The 20,523-nt window shown below is 32.7% G+C and overlaps 3 protein-coding genes, 2 long non-coding RNA genes and 3 pseudogenes across 10 annotated transcripts; 6 read left to right on the forward strand and 2 right to left on the reverse strand.

Moving 5' to 3' along the window:
• Positions 1-1,162: 1,162 nt before the first annotated feature.
• Positions 1,163-5,553, forward strand: CR88 (Chaperone protein htpG family protein). 2 transcript variants are annotated; one of them, NM_126439.4, is made up of 19 exons: positions 1,163-1,643; positions 1,752-1,825; positions 1,911-2,036; positions 2,127-2,220; positions 2,311-2,394; positions 2,482-2,625; positions 2,708-2,824; positions 2,907-2,942; positions 3,056-3,136; positions 3,214-3,318; positions 3,414-3,554; positions 3,646-3,738; positions 3,828-3,905; positions 3,984-4,238; positions 4,321-4,423; positions 4,505-4,679; positions 4,775-4,880; positions 4,961-5,050; positions 5,130-5,553. In NM_126439.4, the coding sequence occupies exons 1-19, from the start codon at positions 1,392-1,394 to the stop codon at positions 5,316-5,318; spliced, it is 2,343 nt and encodes a 780-aa protein (NP_178487.1). In that variant the 5' UTR covers positions 1,163-1,391; the 3' UTR covers positions 5,319-5,553. The 2 variants fall into 2 exon arrangements, with proteins under 2 accessions (NP_178487.1, NP_849932.1); NM_179601.1 differs by having other exon boundaries at positions 1,309-1,643; positions 3,993-4,238; positions 5,130-5,513.
• Positions 5,554-7,319: 1,766 nt separating this feature from the next.
• On the reverse strand, positions 7,320-7,742 carry AT2G04665. Its single transcript, NR_140025.1, has 2 exons — positions 7,550-7,742; positions 7,320-7,461 (listed from the first exon to the last, which is right to left on the reverse strand). It is a non-coding gene; the product is annotated as an other RNA (long non-coding RNA).
• On the forward strand, positions 7,719-7,923 carry AT2G04685. Its single transcript, NR_140026.1, has one exon. It is a non-coding gene; the product is annotated as an other RNA (long non-coding RNA).
• A 1,317-nt stretch (positions 7,924-9,240) lies between these two features.
• On the forward strand, positions 9,241-10,853 carry ZIP7 (zinc transporter 7 precursor). Its single transcript, NM_126440.3, has 3 exons — positions 9,241-9,994; positions 10,119-10,268; positions 10,355-10,853. Exons 1-3 carry the CDS (start codon positions 9,353-9,355, stop codon positions 10,658-10,660), a joined length of 1,098 nt encoding a protein of 365 aa, NP_178488.1. The 5' UTR covers positions 9,241-9,352; the 3' UTR covers positions 10,661-10,853.
• Positions 10,854-12,451: 1,598 nt separating this feature from the next.
• Positions 12,452-13,025, forward strand: AT2G04033 (annotated as a pseudogene). 2 transcript variants are annotated; one of them is made up of 2 exons: positions 12,452-12,569; positions 12,674-12,955. The 2 variants fall into 2 exon arrangements; another variant differs by lacking the exon at positions 12,452-12,569 and having other exon boundaries at positions 12,639-13,025.
• AT2G04035 lies at positions 12,985-13,942 on the reverse strand (annotated as a pseudogene; the record flags this gene model as incomplete). Its single annotated transcript has 1 exon — positions 12,985-13,942.
• A 2,512-nt stretch (positions 13,943-16,454) lies between these two features.
• On the forward strand, positions 16,455-16,959 carry AT2G04034 (Putative membrane lipoprotein). Its single transcript, NM_001036238.2, has 2 exons — positions 16,455-16,618; positions 16,723-16,959. Exons 1-2 carry the CDS (start codon positions 16,570-16,572, stop codon positions 16,950-16,952), a joined length of 279 nt encoding a protein of 92 aa, NP_001031315.1. The 5' UTR covers positions 16,455-16,569; the 3' UTR covers positions 16,953-16,959.
• A 945-nt stretch (positions 16,960-17,904) lies between these two features.
• On the forward strand, positions 17,905-20,131 carry AT2G04042 (annotated as a pseudogene; the record flags this gene model as incomplete). The annotated part of the gene is made up of 1 exon: positions 17,905-20,131.
• Between the last annotated feature and the right edge of the window lie 392 nt (positions 20,132-20,523).

The following is a 20,523-nucleotide window of genomic DNA, read 5'->3' on the forward strand; positions in this document are numbered from 1 at the left end:
TATGGGTATGGAGTCTATAACGTATGGTTTCGATATTTCCAATAATTAGCAATCGTGTATCTTCGTTAGCATCAACATTGTTGTATTTTATTTAGTGCACACCTTCTCATAATTTCTAAATCAATAAAATTTTAATATCATTTTATCTTGGTATATGTCACTATGTATGTGGTTATTTTTATGCTTCCATGTTTTTATTTTTTTTGCCATGGAACCATTAGCTTAGGTTGAAAATCATCGATTGTAAACCTATCATGTTTTCATTTTTATGAAATATTAGGTGATCATCCGCGCTACACCACGGTTTTTTCGGATGTTTTTGTATTGTTTAATTTAAATATAATTTTTATTTATCTTATCATTTACTCATGCAATAAGCAATTACATTTAGTATTAAAATATTTTTTTCTAACCACATTCTCAACAATGCATCATACACATAATTTCTAAACAATGTTTATCTTAAACCAATTTAACAGAGGGTAGTGTTGGATTCTATAAACCTAAGAATTTAATGATGGAGCTCCTTACATATTCTTCACCCTCAGTTATTTATTATATAAATATCAATTTAAGAGAATATAAACATCAATTTAAGAGAATATAAACATCAATTTAAGAGAATAACTTAGTTAAATTATTAAGTAATATACTCATACTTTGAGTTTGGATTACCATAAAAATCTTCGAGTATGAGAAAACTATTAAAATGATTTTATTAAAAAATCATGTGATATTAAAATAAATTTAGTAAAAGTACAATTAAATATGTATAATAAAATAATATGTAAAATTAAATATAAATATATCATTAAACTATAGATTTGAAATTGAAGAGATTACATTAATTATTTAATAAACACATGTCAAATGCTAAAGTGATGATGTGTCTATCATATGAAGAGAGTTGGCCAACTTTCATATATATAATTTACGAAAAAAAAAAAAAAAAACAAATATTCAAGATCTCTTTCTTGATATGGGCCAATTTGATACGAAACATTTTCCAGCCATAACCTTTCGTTTTACTTTATACGGGCTATAGGCCCATTATGGGTTAACGTGTAGGCCCAATAAGGTGTTTTTTCAATTTGGTTTGCATTTGGTGTGTGTGTGTGTGTCAGCTACAATTTCTCAAGGAGAGGCGCGTGTAAATCAAACGGATAATCCTACGGTTTTGATGAAATGGCTTCTCGTAGACCTCACAATCTCTAAACATCTCTTCTCTTTATACGCTCTTCTTCTAGAAACCTCTCTTACCTCACTCTCCTTAAACCTTTAATAGGGTTTTTAGGTTACTCTTTGTTCAACTACTACAAACTCTTTTCTCTTTAGAGATTGAGAGATTGTAAAAAAATCTCAAATCTTTTCCTTCACAACTTTCAAATCTAATGGCTCCTGCTTTGAGTAGAAGTCTCTACACATCTCCTTTGACTTCAGTTCCAATCACTCCTGTCTCTTCTCGTCTCTCTCATCTGAGAAGCTCGTTTCTCCCACACGGCGGCGCTTTAAGAACCGGCGTTTCGTGTAGCTGGAATCTCGAAAAGAGATGTAACCGATTCGCCGTGAAGTGTGACGCCGCCGTGGCGGAGAAAGAGACCACTGAAGAAGGGTCAGGTGAGAAGTTTGAGTACCAAGCTGAGGTGGGTTCTCTTTCATATCTCCTAAAGTTTCAATCTTGTTTTCTGGGTATCTCTCAACTTGATGGGGATATAAAGTTTTAAGATTTGATTGTTGAAATCTTATCACAGGTTAGTAGATTGTTGGATTTGATTGTTCATAGCTTATACAGTCACAAGGAGGTGTTTCTCAGGGAGCTTGTAAGGTGAGTCAATTTTGATGGATTGTTTTGGAAATGATTTGTGTGTTTCTGTCAAAATCTGATTTTGAATGTGTCTGTGTATGTTCAGTAATGCAAGTGATGCTTTGGATAAGCTGAGGTTCTTGAGTGTAACAGAGCCTTCTTTGCTTGGAGATGGTGGAGATCTTGAGATTAGGATTAAGCCTGATCCTGATAACGGCACCATCACCATAACGTATGAGAGACTTCTCATTTTTTGTTTTACTTAAGTATTGAAAATTGAATAGAACAGGTTTACTTAGAGAGGTTTGATGCGTATATGCAGTGATACTGGTATTGGAATGACAAAGGAAGAACTTATTGATTGCCTTGGAACTATTGCTCAAAGTGGTACTTCGAAATTCTTGAAGGCTCTAAAGGTTTTTTTTCCATCTCTTTGAAAACCTGTTGCTAGCAAATCTTTGATGTCATGTTTTCGGACTCATTGTTTTATTGCTCTCTTTATTCAGGAAAACAAGGACCTTGGTGCTGACAACGGTTTGATCGGACAGTTTGGTGTTGGGTTTTACTCTGCTTTCTTAGTTGCTGAGAAGGTGAAGACTTTCAACTTTTGTTTTTTAGTGTCTTCTGGTTAATGTATTTCTTACGAGGAATGGACGTACAATTGTCTTTGCTTTCAGGTTGTTGTGTCCACCAAAAGCCCCAAATCTGACAAGCAATATGTTTGGGAATCGGTTGCCGATAGTAGCTCGTATCTGATCAGAGAAGAAACAGACCCTGATAACATTCTACGTCGTGGAACACAAATCACCTTGTATCTGAGGGTACTTTTCTTTATTCATTCATCCTTTCATTTGATGCGTCAGATCTCTTATAGTTTGTTTGACTGCTTATTCCTGGCTGCAGGAGGATGATAAATACGAATTTGCGGAGTCTACAAGGATCAAGAACCTCGTGAAGAATTACTCTCAGTTCGTTGGGTTTCCTATCTATACATGGCAGGAGAAATCAAGGACTATAGAGGTGAGGATGAAAGTTTTGTTTTTGTAATCATATTAGTGTATTCACATTGCTAATATGGTTTAAAATTTGTAACTTGTGGTAGGTCGAAGAGGACGAACCAGTTAAGGAAGGAGAAGAGGTAAAAAAATTATGTTGTTTTAATTGTGTGTATCAACTATCAAACAGTCACAACCAAAAGACTGTTCTAGAATTTTGTTTACTGAGTTGATTTTGTTACTTGTTTGTTTCCAGGGTGAGCCAAAGAAAAAGAAGACCACTAAAACTGAGAAGTATTGGGATTGGGAACTAGCCAACGAGACCAAACCGCTATGGGTAAGCCTTGGAGCTTTAGCCTGCGTTTTGTACTTTTCTTTCAACATGTTTACTGATTATTTTGTGTCTTTGAATAGATGCGCAATTCGAAGGAAGTGGAAAAAGGAGAGTACAATGAGTTCTACAAAAAGGCTTTCAATGAGTTCTTGGATCCACTTGCTCACACACACTTCACAACTGAGGTCTTTATACTTATACACTATACACTATATTTATGTCAATTTATGAATTCTTCAATTGGTGCTTACTAGTCTCTGTATTGTCTTGATTATTAAAGGGTGAGGTTGAGTTCAGGAGCATTTTGTACATCCCTGGGATGGGTCCTCTTAACAATGAAGATGTTACAAACCCGAAAACAAAGAACATTCGTCTCTACGTGAAGCGTGTGTTTATCTCTGACGATTTTGATGGAGAGCTTGTGAGTCTTTTATGGGTTCTTTCTTATGTAGAAATCTCTTTAGATTTGTGGTTCAATTTTTATCTGACTATGTTACCTAATCTGTTTGCAGTTCCCGAGATATCTGAGCTTTGTGAAGGGAGTTGTGGACTCTGATGATCTTCCTCTTAATGTTTCTCGTGAAATTCTCCAAGAAAGCAGAATTGTGAGTGGTGCAACTGTTAGTGATACAAATGTTTATCATATATGAATATCACAAATTGTAACTGTACTATCTTTCGTGATAATGTTCAGGTAAGAATCATGAGAAAGAGGCTCATTAGAAAAACCTTTGACATGATACAAGAAATCTCTGAGAGTGAAAACAAAGAGGTAGGTATCTCATTATCCTAATTTTGTTTTGAGCTCATTTGAAAGCCAGGGATATTCATGTTGTACAAACAATTCTAGGATTACAAGAAATTCTGGGAGAACTTTGGTAGATTCCTTAAATTGGGTTGTATTGAAGACACCGGTAACCACAAGCGTATCACACCGCTACTTAGATTCTTCAGTTCCAAGAATGAAGAGGAATTGACAAGCTTGGATGATTATATCGAGAACATGGGAGAGAACCAAAAGGCGATCTACTACCTCGCAACTGATAGTCTTAAAAGTGCCAAGTCTGCCCCTTTCTTGGAGAAACTAATCCAAAAAGATATCGAGGTATATGCTTCAAGACTTGTTTTTCAACTTCGAGTTTCTGTTTAGATTTGACTTTCTCACCACTTGCTTTTGTTAATTATAGGTTCTATATTTGGTTGAACCAATCGATGAAGTTGCTATTCAGAATTTGCAAACCTACAAAGAAAAGAAATTCGTTGATATCAGTAAAGAAGATTTGGAACTCGGTAAGTATGGTTTAGCACTGCTGACTGCCCGCACATTTCTCTCAACCATTTGTTTGTAACAAAACGTGTCCATTCTCGCAGGAGATGAAGATGAAGTAAAGGACAGGGAAGCGAAACAAGAGTTTAACCTTCTCTGTGACTGGATAAAACAGCAGCTCGGTGACAAAGTTGCAAAAGTCCAAGTCTCAAACCGTTTGAGCTCTTCTCCTTGTGTGCTTGTCTCTGGCAAATTCGGGTGGTCAGCTAATATGGAAAGGTTAGTACTTCAGCAAAAGCTTTATAACCTGAAATCCACATACCATAAAACTTATGTGCTTGTTCATTGACTTATGTGCTTATTCATTGTGAAAGGCTAATGAAGGCACAGGCTCTTGGAGACACTTCAAGCCTGGAGTTCATGAGAGGTAGGAGAATACTAGAGATCAATCCAGATCATCCCATCATCAAAGACTTGAACGTAAGTGTGTGGTATAATATTCTCTCAGAAATCTCTTGTCTCGAAAAAGCCTTATTAATTTTTGTATTCTTTTGGTACAGGCTGCTTGTAAGAATGCACCAGAGAGCACTGAAGCAACAAGAGTGGTCGATCTCTTGTATGACACTGCTATAATATCAAGTGGATTCACTGTAAGAAATCTGAAACCTTTCTTGTTTCCCAGTAAAAGTCTTGGACCATTTTACTCACTTATATGTGTTTGTTGTACAGCCTGATAGCCCGGCCGAGCTCGGGAACAAGATATATGAGATGATGGCAATGGCGGTTGGAGGAAGATGGGGCAGAGTTGAAGAAGAAGAAGAAAGCTCGACTGTGAATGAAGGAGATGACAAAAGCGGAGAAACAGAGGTAGTTGAACCATCTGAAGTGAGGGCAGAGAGTGATCCTTGGCAAGATTGATCCTTTTTTACCTTCTTTTGTTTGCAGTGATTTTTTTTTGACAGAACGCTTTATCTTTCCATTAGCAGTATCATGGGCCTAATGAAAGCCCATAATTAAATCACGCGTGAACGAGATTTATCCAATACAGTATTTGTAGTTTTTTTTTGATAATTAAAATAATTTTAGAGAATTTACACAAAAAAAGCTTTTAACAAAAATATTTACGAATATTTGAAAAATATTTGCATTTGAGTTGTATTAAATATTCTGAATTTACATCCTCTTATTATTAAAAAGAAAATACAAATTGAAAAATAGTCTAATCTGCCATCAATTTTCAATTTTGGATTTTGTACATTATTAATCAAAATCGTCTATGGTAATTTGGTCATCACTCTATATTCCTTAAATACACTATATTTCAAATTTAAATAATATTTCTTAAACACACTATATTCAATACTTATCACCTATTTATTGTTTTTTCAAAGATTTAAAAAAACTAAATATAAAAAATCAATCTAAAATAAACCAAAAATATAGTTATTAATTTTACATATTTTTTATTAAAAATATTATGTTGGCAAACAATATTAAGAGCTCGCGAATTAATTAGTGGAGCGGATTAGAATTTACAATAATTCATAATTATGCATATGGAATAAATTATATTTAAAAATCAATATTCGATATATCAAAATATGGTACAATCACACATTTTCCGGATATTATTTAAACTAATAATCTTAACGGTCCATTAAAACTTTCCAAATCAAAATGATTTCCAAATCAATCATTTGATGGAAAATTTCTTGGTCAAAATTTAAATCAAATACCGACCTGCAATAATGGGTTAGAATTTGTATTTATTTGATAGAGAATGAGTAAAATGGAATTGTTAATGACCTTGGACATATCTAAATTTATAATTACAATACTAATTTGGACGTAACACGAGTTAAACTAAATTATATAATTCTAATACTATTTTGACAACTGTACAAATAAAAAAATCTCCCGCGGTAAACCGCAAGTTTAATCCTAGTATTATTTATTTGGTAATACTTTAGTAGAGCAATTCTGATTTTTACTTGTTTGATGTATAGAAAATGTATAAATATAAGAAAATTCTGGTTACATAAATTTTGGATTTTTATAATGTTGGAACAATCGTTAACCAAACAATTAGAAAAAAAACTAATTAATTTCCGTTGAGATAATTATACTTTCATAAAATAAAAAGGAAATTAAGAAAAAAAAGAAACTTTACTTTTCCTAATAGTAAAATTGTAACACTGTAAAACCATCAAAATCCTATTAGAAAAATAAATTACCTAACTCGCATCCTCTATAAATACAGTAGAAACTCTATAAATTAATAATGTTGGGACCATAAAATTTAATTAATTTATAGTGATATTAATTTATCCTATAAATTAATATTTATTAATTTATAGGATAAAATAATAAATATTAATTTATAGAAATATTTACGTAAAATACAATACTAAAGTCTTTTAAAAATGTTTATTAATTTAGTTTTTCTTATGTTTTGTTGTTTGTATATTCAATTCTGTTAAAAAAATTATTTTTCTCTTGACTTTTTAATTTATTTTTCTACAATATATTGTGTCCGTATATTTACGACGTTAACGTGAGGCTTAATCCAAATTTTCTTTATCCAAATCTTACCAATGATTAAAAAATGTTACAAAACCAAATATGACGGATAAAATGCGCAAAGAGTTACGTGAGTACAAAAGAGATCATACCAACGGTACTCTAAAGAGAGTTGTAATTGTGACTTGAATAAAAGTTTCATATAAAATTAGTGTTAGAATCTATGCTTAGATTTATGATTATTAATTTATGATATTATTGGGACCATATTTTTACATAGGGATTTTTAAAAAATTATCATCTTATTATCTTATCGATTTTGGTTAATTTTTACACGATAAATTATCCATCAGAGCAAATGGGGAAGGCCAAAAATCACAAACAATCCAAAACTTACCGCAGCACTAGTACTAGAGCAGCCACATCAATCATATCCCTAACAGAGGTATAGATTCATGTTAAAATGCATGGGAAATCTCACTGATGCGAAAGAAACAATCTCGACAGACATCCTCCAAACACACGAATCATCACGAGGTGAAACTATAGATAAACAAGAGACCTAGAGTATTACTACAAACATATATAAGTAGAAACGAGAAGAGTCTTGTTAGTTAAGAGGGATTCACCTTCAGGATGGTATATTGGATTCTGGCCCGGGACAAGTCATCTCTATTGTGGTACCATTTTATGGAGAGCTGATTCGATATTAAGATAAATGGAATCAAGATTGGCACTTCTAGTTCTAAGGATTGGATAATCCTCCAAGTTCGAGAAGACAACTGTCTCATCTTCTTGACATATCAATAAATGCTGGCGCAGTAAAGTCCACACCAGAGTCCATTGTCCATATAAGAATGTCATTGAACATTCTCATAGCGGGATTTTTGCCTCGGGAAGGAAGTATATTCTTGCCTTCCACGTCTTGTTACATAAAACTTACCCCATGTGGAAACTTTCTTATCGTTAACATGAGCCCAAATTGACATCTTACCGCTAAAGCCGATCTCAATAAGAGAGGATTCGATTTTCTGATAGATCAAATCAGGACTGTTACTATCACTCTATCAGGGAATGGGTTAAGTAACCCAGAGGTCCCAAAAGATGTCCATCTTAGCCCCTTCCACGGGTGTGATAGGTTCTGCATAGGTTAGTGCAGGGCCGGCCCAAGTGTTTTTGTTGCTTAAAGCAAAAATGTGTTTGGCCCATTAACAATGGGGTGTTGAAAAAAAAAACAATTTTTGACAAAAGTTTGACTCGAACTAGACACATAGAAAAAGATTATTAGTACTGTTGACCACTATACCACCAACAATTTTAAAATTTGATGCCCCAAATTTTGTTAATAAAATCTGATGCCTAAAGGCTTAGCTTCACCATCTTTAGCTCTGGGCGGGCATGGGTTAGTGATCCATTAACCGTTAATCATTACTATTGACAGATCGATCAACAAACAATTTCAGGTAAGAGATGGAGAAAGATCTTACTGGTGAAATCTTTGATCTCAGAGAGATCTTCTTCGCCCATGGTTCGACGAAGAGAATTAGAGATTCGATTTCAATAGAATGAGGTTTGTTCAAACCCTAATATAGGGGTTGATTATTATTCAAGAAACATCTGATGTCAGGGTTAGGCCGGTTAAATTTTAATTTATTTGGTTTGTTATGTGGTTTTAGACTTTTAGTTGGGTTGGATTATTTTCTATTGATTTGGGTGTGATTTCAATTTCTATTGATTTGGGTGTGATTTCAATGTTTGTTTAATTGTTTTTCTTTAACTCTAATCAACTAGTTATGTCACAATTAGGCAGGAAATGCGAGGGAATTAACCAAAAACAAATATATAGAAAAAATACAGAGATATTTTTTTGAAGCATGTCCATACATTAGTTTTTCTTTTTTCTTTTGTGAGTTAAACATATATACATTGTTTTAATGGTCATTTTGTAAGAATTCTTATTCATTTTGAAAAGAAATAATAAATATTTAAAAGTAATGTATCCAGTATTTAAAATATTTTATTAATATATATTGGAGAAAATCTAAATCAATTTTCTCCTTTTTGTTAGGAAATAAGTTTTGTGAAAGTCTGCAAGATACATACTGTATATCTATTTGGAGGAAACAAATTCTGAATTCTTTTTATATCAAAGTTTTCACCAAAATTAAAATCTCACACTTTTTAATATTTCAACGTGGCACTTCCACTGCGTCCACATCATCGTGACGTCACCAAAAAGTCACTTTGATCTAAGCATCGTGTTAGGAAAAGTATGTACGGATGGAGACAATATAAGACAACATATGTTGTCCACAACCTTAAGTTTCATTTTTTGTGTTACAATCTTTATAAATTTGAGACGAAATTATTTTCTCCTATAGTCTTCATCGCAAAAATAAACAGTTAAGAAAGCTTTCTTTTCACTTTCTCCAATGGCTTATTCTAAAGCATGTTATAAACTCACCACCATTACAATTCTTCTTCTATCCTTCACATTACCCTCTCTTGCCGGTAACGCTGAAAACGCAGATGTAAGTGAATGCAAAGCTGAATCTGGAGATCTATCATGTCACAACAACAAAGAAGCACAAAAGCTTAAAATCATTGCAATCCCATCTATCTTAGTGGCGAGCATGATCGGTGTTTCTTTACCGTTGTTTTCTCGTTCCATTCCTGCTTTAGGACCCGATCGAGAAATGTCTGTGATCGTTAAGACTTTAGCTTCGGGTGTAATTCTGGCAACCGGTTTTATGCATGTGTTACCGGACTCTTTCGATGATCTCACATCCAAATGTTTGCCTGAAGACCCGTGGCAGAAGTTTCCTTTCGCCACTTTCATCACGATGATCTCGGCTTTGCTCGTTTTAATGATTGAATCGTTTGCGATGTGTGCGTATGCGAGGAGAACTAGTAAGCGTGAAGGAGAAGTCGTACCGTTAGAAAATGGATCTAATTCTGTGGATACACAAAACGACATCCAAACCCTAGAAAATGGATCTAGTTATGTGGAGAAACAAGAAAAGGTCAACGAAGATAAGACAAGTGAACTTCTTAGGAATAAAGTCATTGCTCAGGTGAATTTATAACTGTATATATATATTTTTAATATCATTTCTTAATTCTTGTTTTGTAGTTGAAGCTAGAGATCTATTTTTAATCTAGTCCAATGAATATTTTTAAACGATCATTTTGGTGCAGATATTGGAACTAGGTATCGTAGTTCACTCGGTTGTGATCGGTCTTGCTATGGGGGCTTCTGATAACAAATGTACCGTACAATCACTCATCGCAGCGCTTTGTTTCCATCAACTCTTTGAAGGAATGGGACTCGGTGGTTCCATCTTACAAGTAAATTCAGACTATATACGTATTAATTTGATAGTTAAATTAACAACATGTCTATAACATATAAATATATTTTTTATTTATTATAGGCGCAATTTAAAAGCAAAACAAATTGGACAATGGTGTTTTTCTTTTCGGTCACAACACCATTTGGGATTGTTTTAGGGATGGCCATACAAAAGATATATGATGAGACAAGTCCAACTGCGTTGATCGTTGTGGGGGTCTTGAATGCGTGCTCTGCAGGATTGTTGATTTATATGGCCCTTGTTAATCTCTTGGCTCATGAATTCTTCGGACCAAAGATACAAGGGAATATTAAACTTCATGTCCTCGGTTATGTTGCTACCTTCACAGGTGCCGCAGGAATGTCTTTGATGGCTAAGTGGGCATAGAACTCTTGAGTTAGACTCATCTTTACTTCTGTCCTTCACTTTGATTTTCGATCATTGGTACAATAAAATCTTGTACTATTTTGTTTTGCACAATTGCTTTTATTTGTGGAATGAAGTTTGAATTTTTACATATTTATTGGAACAAGAAAAATACAAAATAACTTTTAAAAGGAAAACTGAATATAAAATTTTCCAAAATTTTACTTTTCTGAAGCTTAAAAGTTAAATTATCATATTTCAAAAGGATTTTAAACTGTCTTTCTTTAATTTTGTGCCTGTGATGTTGTTAGTTCTTACCATCAACTGGTCGAAACAAGGGTTTAGTTGAAGTCTCAATCGACTAACACAATGCAGTCGATATTCTTAAGATACGAAATCGAAATTTCGCTTGATTCTAAGTTTAACCGAGAAAGAGAGAAATTTGATGATTATAGAGAAGAATTTCAATGATTCGATCAACCATTGATTACAATCGGCATCACAGCTTTGAAGTCATGGTCACCTAACCGAAATTGAATCTGGTAGTGATATACATTTACTACTAATTATGGCATAATTAGATATAAATCCTTTTCTACTAATTAATATTCAAATCTTCAACAATTTTTAATTAATAGAGTAATTTTCAGTTTCAACAAACCATATAATGATAAAATTTCAAAGGCTCTACAAGTCTCGAGGCATGGATATCACACGTTTATAAACAAATTAAAATTTGAAGATATACTTTCACTTAACATTGGTCAACAATATAATAAATATGATATGCCCTCATTACCGATATATTAGCTTTGAATGATAACCATCAAACAGAAAAAGAAGATAAACATTGTTTTTCTTTAGTTTTCAAAGAAGTACGTAGTATATTTAATACATATAGATTCCACAAAATTTCTCGTCATTCTTTTCTATATGGAGGATTATACAACAAAAGTATTGCTTACCAATTTGGTGAGAAACAAGAAAACCAAATATATCAACAAAAAAATAATTATTAAAAATTAAAAATATTGTAGCAATTATAAATTTACTTAAACCAGTAAATGAATATTATACTATAAATTAATATTTTTGAAATAACTTTTCTAAGGTATAGAATTGCGTTTAAAACAAAATTTCATCTTCAGACAAATATTGTGATTTGATTTTAAACTAAAATTGACAAGTAATTAATTTTTGAAGATATATTTATTATATATGAAGTAAAATTTATGAATCTCAAATACTATCCATAATATCTATTACTTTAAATTTAATCTTGAATACTAATAATTTTAAAATTCTTTTTATTTTCTAAAGAATTACTTTTATATAAATAAATCTAAAATTTCTTGTAAAACAAACTCAATAATCGTCACCATATTAAAAAAAGCTTTTTAATAGTCAACATATTCAAATTATTTCATTAAAAAGTCAGAAAATCCATTAATAAAATATAGTCTATATTTTAATGAAAAAATAAATATCTACCATCCAATATATATGTACATCTATGTATATCTATATGCTTTAGAAGTTTTCAATTTATATTTAAACTGAAAATAATAAGAGAAAAAATCTTATATCAATGGTTCAGATCCGCTAGAGAAATTGGCGGTGCCAACTTTGCATGATTATTTCCATTTTTCTACGAAGTATTTAGAAGGTAGTGTTGACCAAAAAAATCTAATATTAATTGGTTACCTAATAAGCAATGACAAAACAACGAAAAACTTTTGAACAACCAAATTAAAAATGGAAATATTGCAAAGACCACAATAAGTATTTGAACAATCAAACAGCTATTTAATCACTGAAATCATTTCTCAAACACACAAAATTTGAGAATACTTATTTACCTTTTAATATTCTAATCTATCAGTGACGTCAAGAGCAAGATCACTTTTCATTTTCTTCTTTCTCATTTCTTGTAAGTTTTTATCTTTATATCTCTATTATACGCATCTAAAACAACACTAATTCTAAAAGATGTTTAAATGTGATGGTTAAATAAATCATTTGTACATCATGTAGGTACTTTCATGTTGCTTGAAACCGATGCATCAAGAAATAAGCCTAGTAGCTATATTCCGTTGTGCGGATCAGACAATTCTTGTGGTGGCTTATGGTGTCCTAGAAAAGGAGGAAAGTATTCATGTATCAGTATGACTTGTGACATTCAGGAAGATTGTCCGAAACTTGTTCGTTGCAAAGACTCTCCAGGTCCTTATTGTATGGAAGGATTTTGCACTTGTTAAAAAAAGTGCTTTGTTTTCTTATAATGCATTAATTAATGAAATAGAATATTTTATTGGGTAATCCATTTCCCAAGCCTTTTTGTTTTGTCATCAGATTTTATTTAGAGCTCAAAAGAGCCAATTCTGAGGAAAATTGTTTACATAAGTGATATGAAGCGGTTCAGTACAAATTTTATGTGCCAATTTGTCCGCATTTACATATGCAGTTTGAGAAATTAAAGATAAAGAAAATCTTGTGAATTCTTCCTTATCGGTCTTGAATTCCTCCAAATAAATTGAAAACGCTGGCCATTCGGTTGGGGAAGACACCATCTTCACCAGGTCTGAACAGTCTGTAAAAAATGCTACTTCTTGGTTGTCGGCACCAATTATACACTTCATCGCCCATAGTAAAGCTTCGAATTCTGTGTGGAGTGGAGAAAGACTTCTACAAAGATTAGCAGCTCCCATGGTTGGCGAGTCTCCATTTGATGATGTGCAAAACCACCCTAATCCAGAAAACTTATCGCTTCCTTTCCAAGATCCGTCCACAAAACAACGAAAACCAGAATAGATTATCGTGTGATATATTCTGAACCCAAATTTGTTTTTCCGATCCCATGGAACCGTTATCTTCGGTATTGAGCTCTAATTGAGCTTACTGCCATGATTGTGCCTCTTTTCTGCTAAATATAATACGTCTAACGGATCTTTATCCACATTTTCAAATATTTTTTCGTTCCTTGCTTTCCATATATACCAGATTATCCTTGGAAATGAAGATGAATCAACTTTTGAAGGTATTCTTGAGAAGATCCAAATTCGTAAAAATAGAATCCGTAGGAAAAATTCCTGGAACCGTAGGAATCTTTGAGAGAGCCCATATCTGTCTCGCCGGATGACATTGGAAAAGGGTATGGTTTATTGTCTCCGTAATAGCGCCACATCTGACACATCCTGTATCACAATTTATACCTCTTCTTCGTAAATTCTCTGTGACAGGTACACAATCTGACAATGTTTGATCCATTTCCCAAGCCTTATAGTCGAGATATGAATATAATCGCAATAATAAGCACTATTTGGACTGAAACCATGTTGACTGCTATGTTAGCAGATTTTCCTTAAGGTGAAAGATATGAATTTAGAAAAGTTTTATAAAGGTTTAGATATGTATGAAAACATTTGGCTTATAAAGGTAATCTATTTTTGATAACCAAGTCTTATGATATCATGCATTCACCTTTTATTAATACGGTAGTATAGTGTGTTTGTTCATGTGTTCTAATGCAAGGGGTAAGCCAAATATTTATAAAAACATCAAAATGTTAGGATAACCAGTTAAAATTCTGTAATATGTAAAATTATATTAATATTTTGAGAATTCTTAAAGTAACCACATATTTAAGTATAATGCCAAATCAATTTTTGTATTTTCAAAATATACAAAGAGAAAAAAATAAACCTCAAAATATATGAATGTCTAACTAAATTCAACAAGAAAATGAGAAATAATTAATCAATTGTTTTTCTAAAATATTAATTAAAGAAAACTAATTCATGAATTCTTGCTAAAGATTTGTTTGTATTAATTACCCTTTAATAACACATATTTAGTTGAGTAATGTATCATTAAATTTATCTTTTCTTGTATGAAAATATGATTAAGATTGTTTCTTTTATTTTTGATTTTAAATATTTTTTTGAAATAGATAAATTAATGAAAATACAAAACTTTAAAACGAAGAAATACAATGAAGTGTGGATATTTTATTTGACAATGCTTTGGAAAAGTTTTCTTTGTAATATTTGTTATGTCAAGTATAGTACTTGATATCAGATATATTTCTTTTTAATGTAATAATCTAAAAATTAAAAGTGATTAACTTCAAAATAATATTAAAAACAAATTCAAAAATTTCAAATAAATACTATATATTACAAAGGTTATGGAGACTTATTCTGATATTATTTATAATCAAGTCATAAAAAATGATACCACAACCAATAATCTCTCTTCCTCGTTTTGCTCTTGATAATGTCTCACAAGTCTTTCAAGGTTTAAGTAAATATTTGTTGGATTTCTACATAGCATATATCTTAGTTAGGACTGATATGTTTCGTTAGATGTATGGATGTTAGGTACACCAACCACAATAGCTCAGTCTGCTTGAATGTTTGCCCCTAGAGAAGAATGCAATGATATGCCGCCAATTGTGCAAGCAGAAAATCTCTAAGGGAAAAAATGCCATTGTATCAGTTCATCCACTCATCCTGCAAAACTTGACAAAGAAAAGATGGTGGAAGATTTAAGCAGTGCTAGGTAAAGATTTTCCAGTGATTCTATCTTATGAGGTTGGAATCCATTATGTCTTATTTGTGTGTAAGATGGACTTTTTCTACATAATATAGCATATATGAGTAGAACTTGGTGTAATTCTAGGAAAAAAGTAATTCTGCAATTGTGTTTTATTTTATCGCATGGAAAACTTTGCATCTATGATAATTGATCATTAAAGTAGTTCTACAATTGTGTTTTGTTTTTGTATTCTTATTGTGTTTTAGTGGTCACCTATGTGTCTTCTTGAAGTGTCAACTTATACCCTTACCAAGAAAATGACATATAAAGCGATTTCAATCAGTGATTCTTACACGTAAGTCTATCTCATCTCTCGAATAATTATTTCCATATAAAATTTAATAAAAATCAATTTGGTTTCAAATTACTAATGATATCAATGTCTCGATATTAGGCATGAGATAAGTGAGTATACCTAGAGCTAAGTCCCAAGTACAATATCATAACTGCTCGACCTAAGATGATTGCCAAGGTGTTTATTGTATGGTCGCATCAGTAAAATCTATAGACTTATAATGTCAGAGTTTACTGATTTCATTACATTAAAACAGAAAAAGTCTTAATCTAAAACTAGCTGAAACCCCCATTACTTTGCACAACAACAAGATATTGTAAGGATAAGCTCACTTGTGTTCTTGAAAAAATTATTTGTAAAGATTCACAATGTCAATCCTTAAATGGTTAGAGACTTAGAAAACTGAAAATTATTTTATGCCTTTGGGTGACAGTTTTTATCTTTTTGTTTAATAATTTTGGATTTATGTATATGAAACTTTCAATTTGTTTTATAAATAGTAATGGTTATTAAAAATTATTGCGGTACTTTTACCTTTAATATATATTCTTTTCGAAACAACTCAACAACAATCACCATATTCAAATTTTGTTTTTTGGGTCAACCATATTCAAATTCTTTCATAAATATAATAGGAAAAACAATATTTACCATAAATTAAATATATCCATCCAATATATATGTACATGTATGTTTATATCCATATGCTTGGTAAGTTTTCAATTTTGATTTCATATGCAAAAACAAAAAGGAAAGAAATCTTAGATCAATGGTTCAGATCCGTTAGAGAAAGTGGGATCGCCAACTTTGCTTGATTATTTCCATTTTCTGCTAAATATTTAGAAGGTAGTGTTGACCAAAAAAATCTTATATTAATTGGTTACCACACATTAACTGTTTAAACAATCATACAACGGAAATATTTTAAAGACCTCTAGAAACATTTGAACAACCAAACAACTATATAGTAACATACATCATTCCTTGAAAGTATAAAATTTAAAAATACATATCTATCTTTCCATCTTCTAATCTATCAATGGCGTCTAGAGCAACATCACTTTTCATCTTCTTCTTTCTCATCTCTTGTAAGTTTTTTATCTTTATATATCTATTATACACATCTATAACATCACTAGTTCTGGAACACATTTAAAGTGATTGTTAAATAATCTATTTGTACACCATGTAGGCACATTCATGTTGCTTGAAACCAATGCATCAAAAAATAAGTCTCGTAGCGATCTTCCATTGTGTGGATTTAGAGAACATTGTGATGGCCTATGGTGTCCTGGAGAAGGAGGAAAATATTCATGTATCAATTGGTCTTGTAACTTTATTGAAGATTGTGAGAAGCGTATCCGCTGCGAAAAAACAGGACCTTGTTGTTTCGATGGATTATGCGATTGTACTAATTTTTAAGAATCCTTATTTAGTTGAGTTATATATCATTAAAATTAATTAACTTTTCTTCTATGAAAATATGATTTAATATTTATATTTTTAAAGACTGATGATATTTTGTAGTTTAATGTAAATTCATTGTTTTAAATCTGTGTGGCATATAGTATTTGATGTTTTCAAAGTGAAAATTGTACAACTACAAGAAAACAGCCTGATAACGACTACCGCTATAGTCGCTTTGTAGTCGTTATTTTGGATTTTACGACTCTTTGGCGACTAGTGTGAGTAGTTGTAAATCAATAGTCGCTAAAATGAGTAGTCGCTAATGTAGTCGTTAAATGGCGACTAATTGCCGACTATGACAAATGGTGATAAGTTAGTCGTTGCATGACTCGAGCCGCCAACGATAACTATGACTGGTCTTCACGACAACCATCGTATAATGGATTTTTTGCACCTTCTAACAAGTTGTAGAATTTCTTTGAATGGTTACGTATCGGTTCTTCCACATTCTGATAACTACCTTCCTCATTATAGTTATCATCAGACCCCACGTTATAACGAAATGCATCATTCACCATATCAACAGATGCATCTTCTACAACATTACCCATATATTCATTATTTTGATCACTTAGATAACTCCTATCTTCCATGTTTATACCAAACATAATAATCATGCATAAATCATTGACTAAACAAATGACTACCAACTCTTCTACCCGAAACGATATGTTTTTCATTTTTGCACACACTACAAGGACAATGAGATTTACCCCGATTACTCTGTACTATTGACTGGGTATTAGCATGCGTCATGAATTCCTCCACTCTTGCGACGTATTCTGCTGTTAGATTCTCCGTCACTTCGTCAAACCTCTTATACATCCACTCCCGATAATAACCTCCATTACCACCATAAATTATAATTCTCCGCCATTATAAGAATAATATAAATTAATTAGATTTTGCTGTTGATATCGTTCCAAAGAAGCAGTTTCAGGGAGGATATCAACAACAACAGTAAACACCTTGTTTCCCACCACATCAACATCAAGCACCTTCGCCTCAGGATTCAGACATGAAGAACATGCTCAGCAGATCATTCAAGGACAAGCCACATGAGCAATAGAAATCGCAAAGAAGATGGCATAATTAAACAACAAAGTCGACCACAACTTCAATGATCTTACCAGCAAGTTCGAATCACTAAACACTAGGATGACACCTGGAAGGCAACCCCGTTACAACATCCGTTTCCAGCAACCTAGGCCAGCTTACAGGGAAAGCAATCCAGAACCCAAAGGAGTATGCCACTGCTCATGCTATCACTATTAGACATGATCGAGAGCTGCCAACTCGACATGTCCTTACGTCAATCATTGGGACAGTGTAAATCAAGATGGGGAGGATTTCGTTCAGAATGAAGTTACAGCTGAAATAGCAATAGAGGAGCCCATACTAGATGATATAACCCTATTTTTACTGTTTTTAACTATGTTTTAGATATTGGTTTTTGAGTCTTTTTGTTATTTCCAGATTCTTTTTAGAGTCTATTAAGTTATTCTATGGAGAGGGGCAACAATGAAGATGAGAAGACATTTTGGATGAATTCACTTTCAAATCCAATTGAGTGTCGATCGACACCAGTTGCGGCCTAGAAAAGTCCATGACGCTTTTAAGTTTGAAGTATTGGAAATTTGCCCCAAAAGACTCCCCTATTTTCATTAGTAGTCTCTACACGTTTTTAGGTCATATATATAGTCTTAAAGGTCATTGTTTAGACCTACCAAGCTTTTTATCAAGTTTCCTAGCAACCAAGTTATTTTCTTGAGCACTTTCATAAGCTATTCACCCCTGTTTTCAGAGTTTCATTAGAGATTTCAATAACAGTGAAGAGATCTTTTCTAACTCTTTTCTCTATTGATTTGTTTATGCTTCCTTATTCATACATGTTTGTTTCATCCATCATGTTTGAGTAGTCTGCTTGTTAAGGTTAGGGTTTCTCACTAGGGAGTCATATGATTTAGTAGATTACCCCCGCTAGGTTATATGTAGGATTCTTCTTCTTTAGTTGTTCTTAATGCTAGTTCTAGAGTAATTAACTAGAACTTGATTCCAGATAATAGATATACCCACCATAGATATCTATTACCAGAACTGCTATTTGATAAACCTGGTTTATAGATGTGTAATAAAAATCGGCCTATCTACTAAGGTGAACTTATTGAACTCTTTAGCATGCATGTTTAGGTACATGATTTCACGGCATATCACCGGGAATCTTGGTTCTAGGCATAATGAGTTTCACGGAACATCATCGGTTATTATAATATTAGAGTTTGAGTTTAATAACGGTTCGATAACAACCTAACTATATCTAGATCTACTAATCATTTTTTCCTAAGAATACCCTAAACCTGACGTTTCATTATCTTGAATAACAACCAACCAACTTACTATTTTCTTACTTTACTTTCTTTTTATTTTTCTTATACTCTTCTAGCTTATTCTTGATACTTAGCTTATTGTGTGAACAAAAGAATTTTGTGGAATTCGACTCTTGAGTACTATCGACGATCTCTTATTTGAGAGTGTGGTTTAAGGGTAAGTTGACTTATATCACTAGATCGTAGTACCCGATCCCCTACTCAGGCAATACCTCCTTATATTAAAAAGCATGTCGCTGCTAAAACCAAGGATAAAGTCTTTGTTCCTCCACCCTACAAGCCTTCACTACAATTTCAAGGAAGATTCAATAAGCAACTGATAAAGAAGTAAGAGCCTCTCTTAGATTAACAAATGAAAGATCTTGAAGCCACAATGCCTCTAGTGGATTATTATGCGCTAATACAAGATTCCCACAAATACATAAAGGATATGATTACAGAGAGGATCAAAGAAGGTCAAGGAATGGAGGTGTTAAGTCATGAGTGTAGTGCAATCATCGAAAAGAAGATTATACACAAACGGATCGACTAGCTGATGAACTACTAGAAGAGCTTGTTGAAGAAGATCACCTTCAAATTGCTTTGACCAAGAAGGGTGAAGCTAGGTATCTCCCTAGTGAGACCTTAAGCTATGATAAGTCATTGGACTCACACATGGCAGTAGCAAGAACATAGTTCTTTAGACCAAACACAGAGGTTATGGCATCGAACGAGGAAAAGTCAACTCATACTCGACCACTATGCTCGACCGTTAACTTGAGTATAACACCCGTCCCCCCAAACAGGCCAAGATAGCGTGTTATTCATTCGGTCTTGCCAAACCTTTTCTTTATTTAAAATTCACCAACGAACAAACTTTAACCGCAATTTTTGAGACTTACTAACCTGGAGAAAAAGGGAAAAAGGGGTGAGTAAAACAATTTTACTCAGTGAGGAGATCAAGTCTGTCCATTGGACATACAGTAAAAATGTTCCAAATATAATTAACGACCATTACTTAGCATAGATTCAGAATGTCTAACAATCAAACAAACAAACATGCGCTCTTGCTCACAACAATATATTTTACTTTCATTTTCAGTTTTAGTATTTTACTTTATGGCTTCACAAGCCTATATTAACTTTGGCTACTCAAGCTT

This window comes from Arabidopsis thaliana, chromosome 2 (assembly GCF_000001735.4).
Source record: "Arabidopsis thaliana chromosome 2, partial sequence".
In the NCBI taxonomy this organism is placed as follows: Eukaryota; Viridiplantae; Streptophyta; class Magnoliopsida; order Brassicales; family Brassicaceae; genus Arabidopsis; species Arabidopsis thaliana.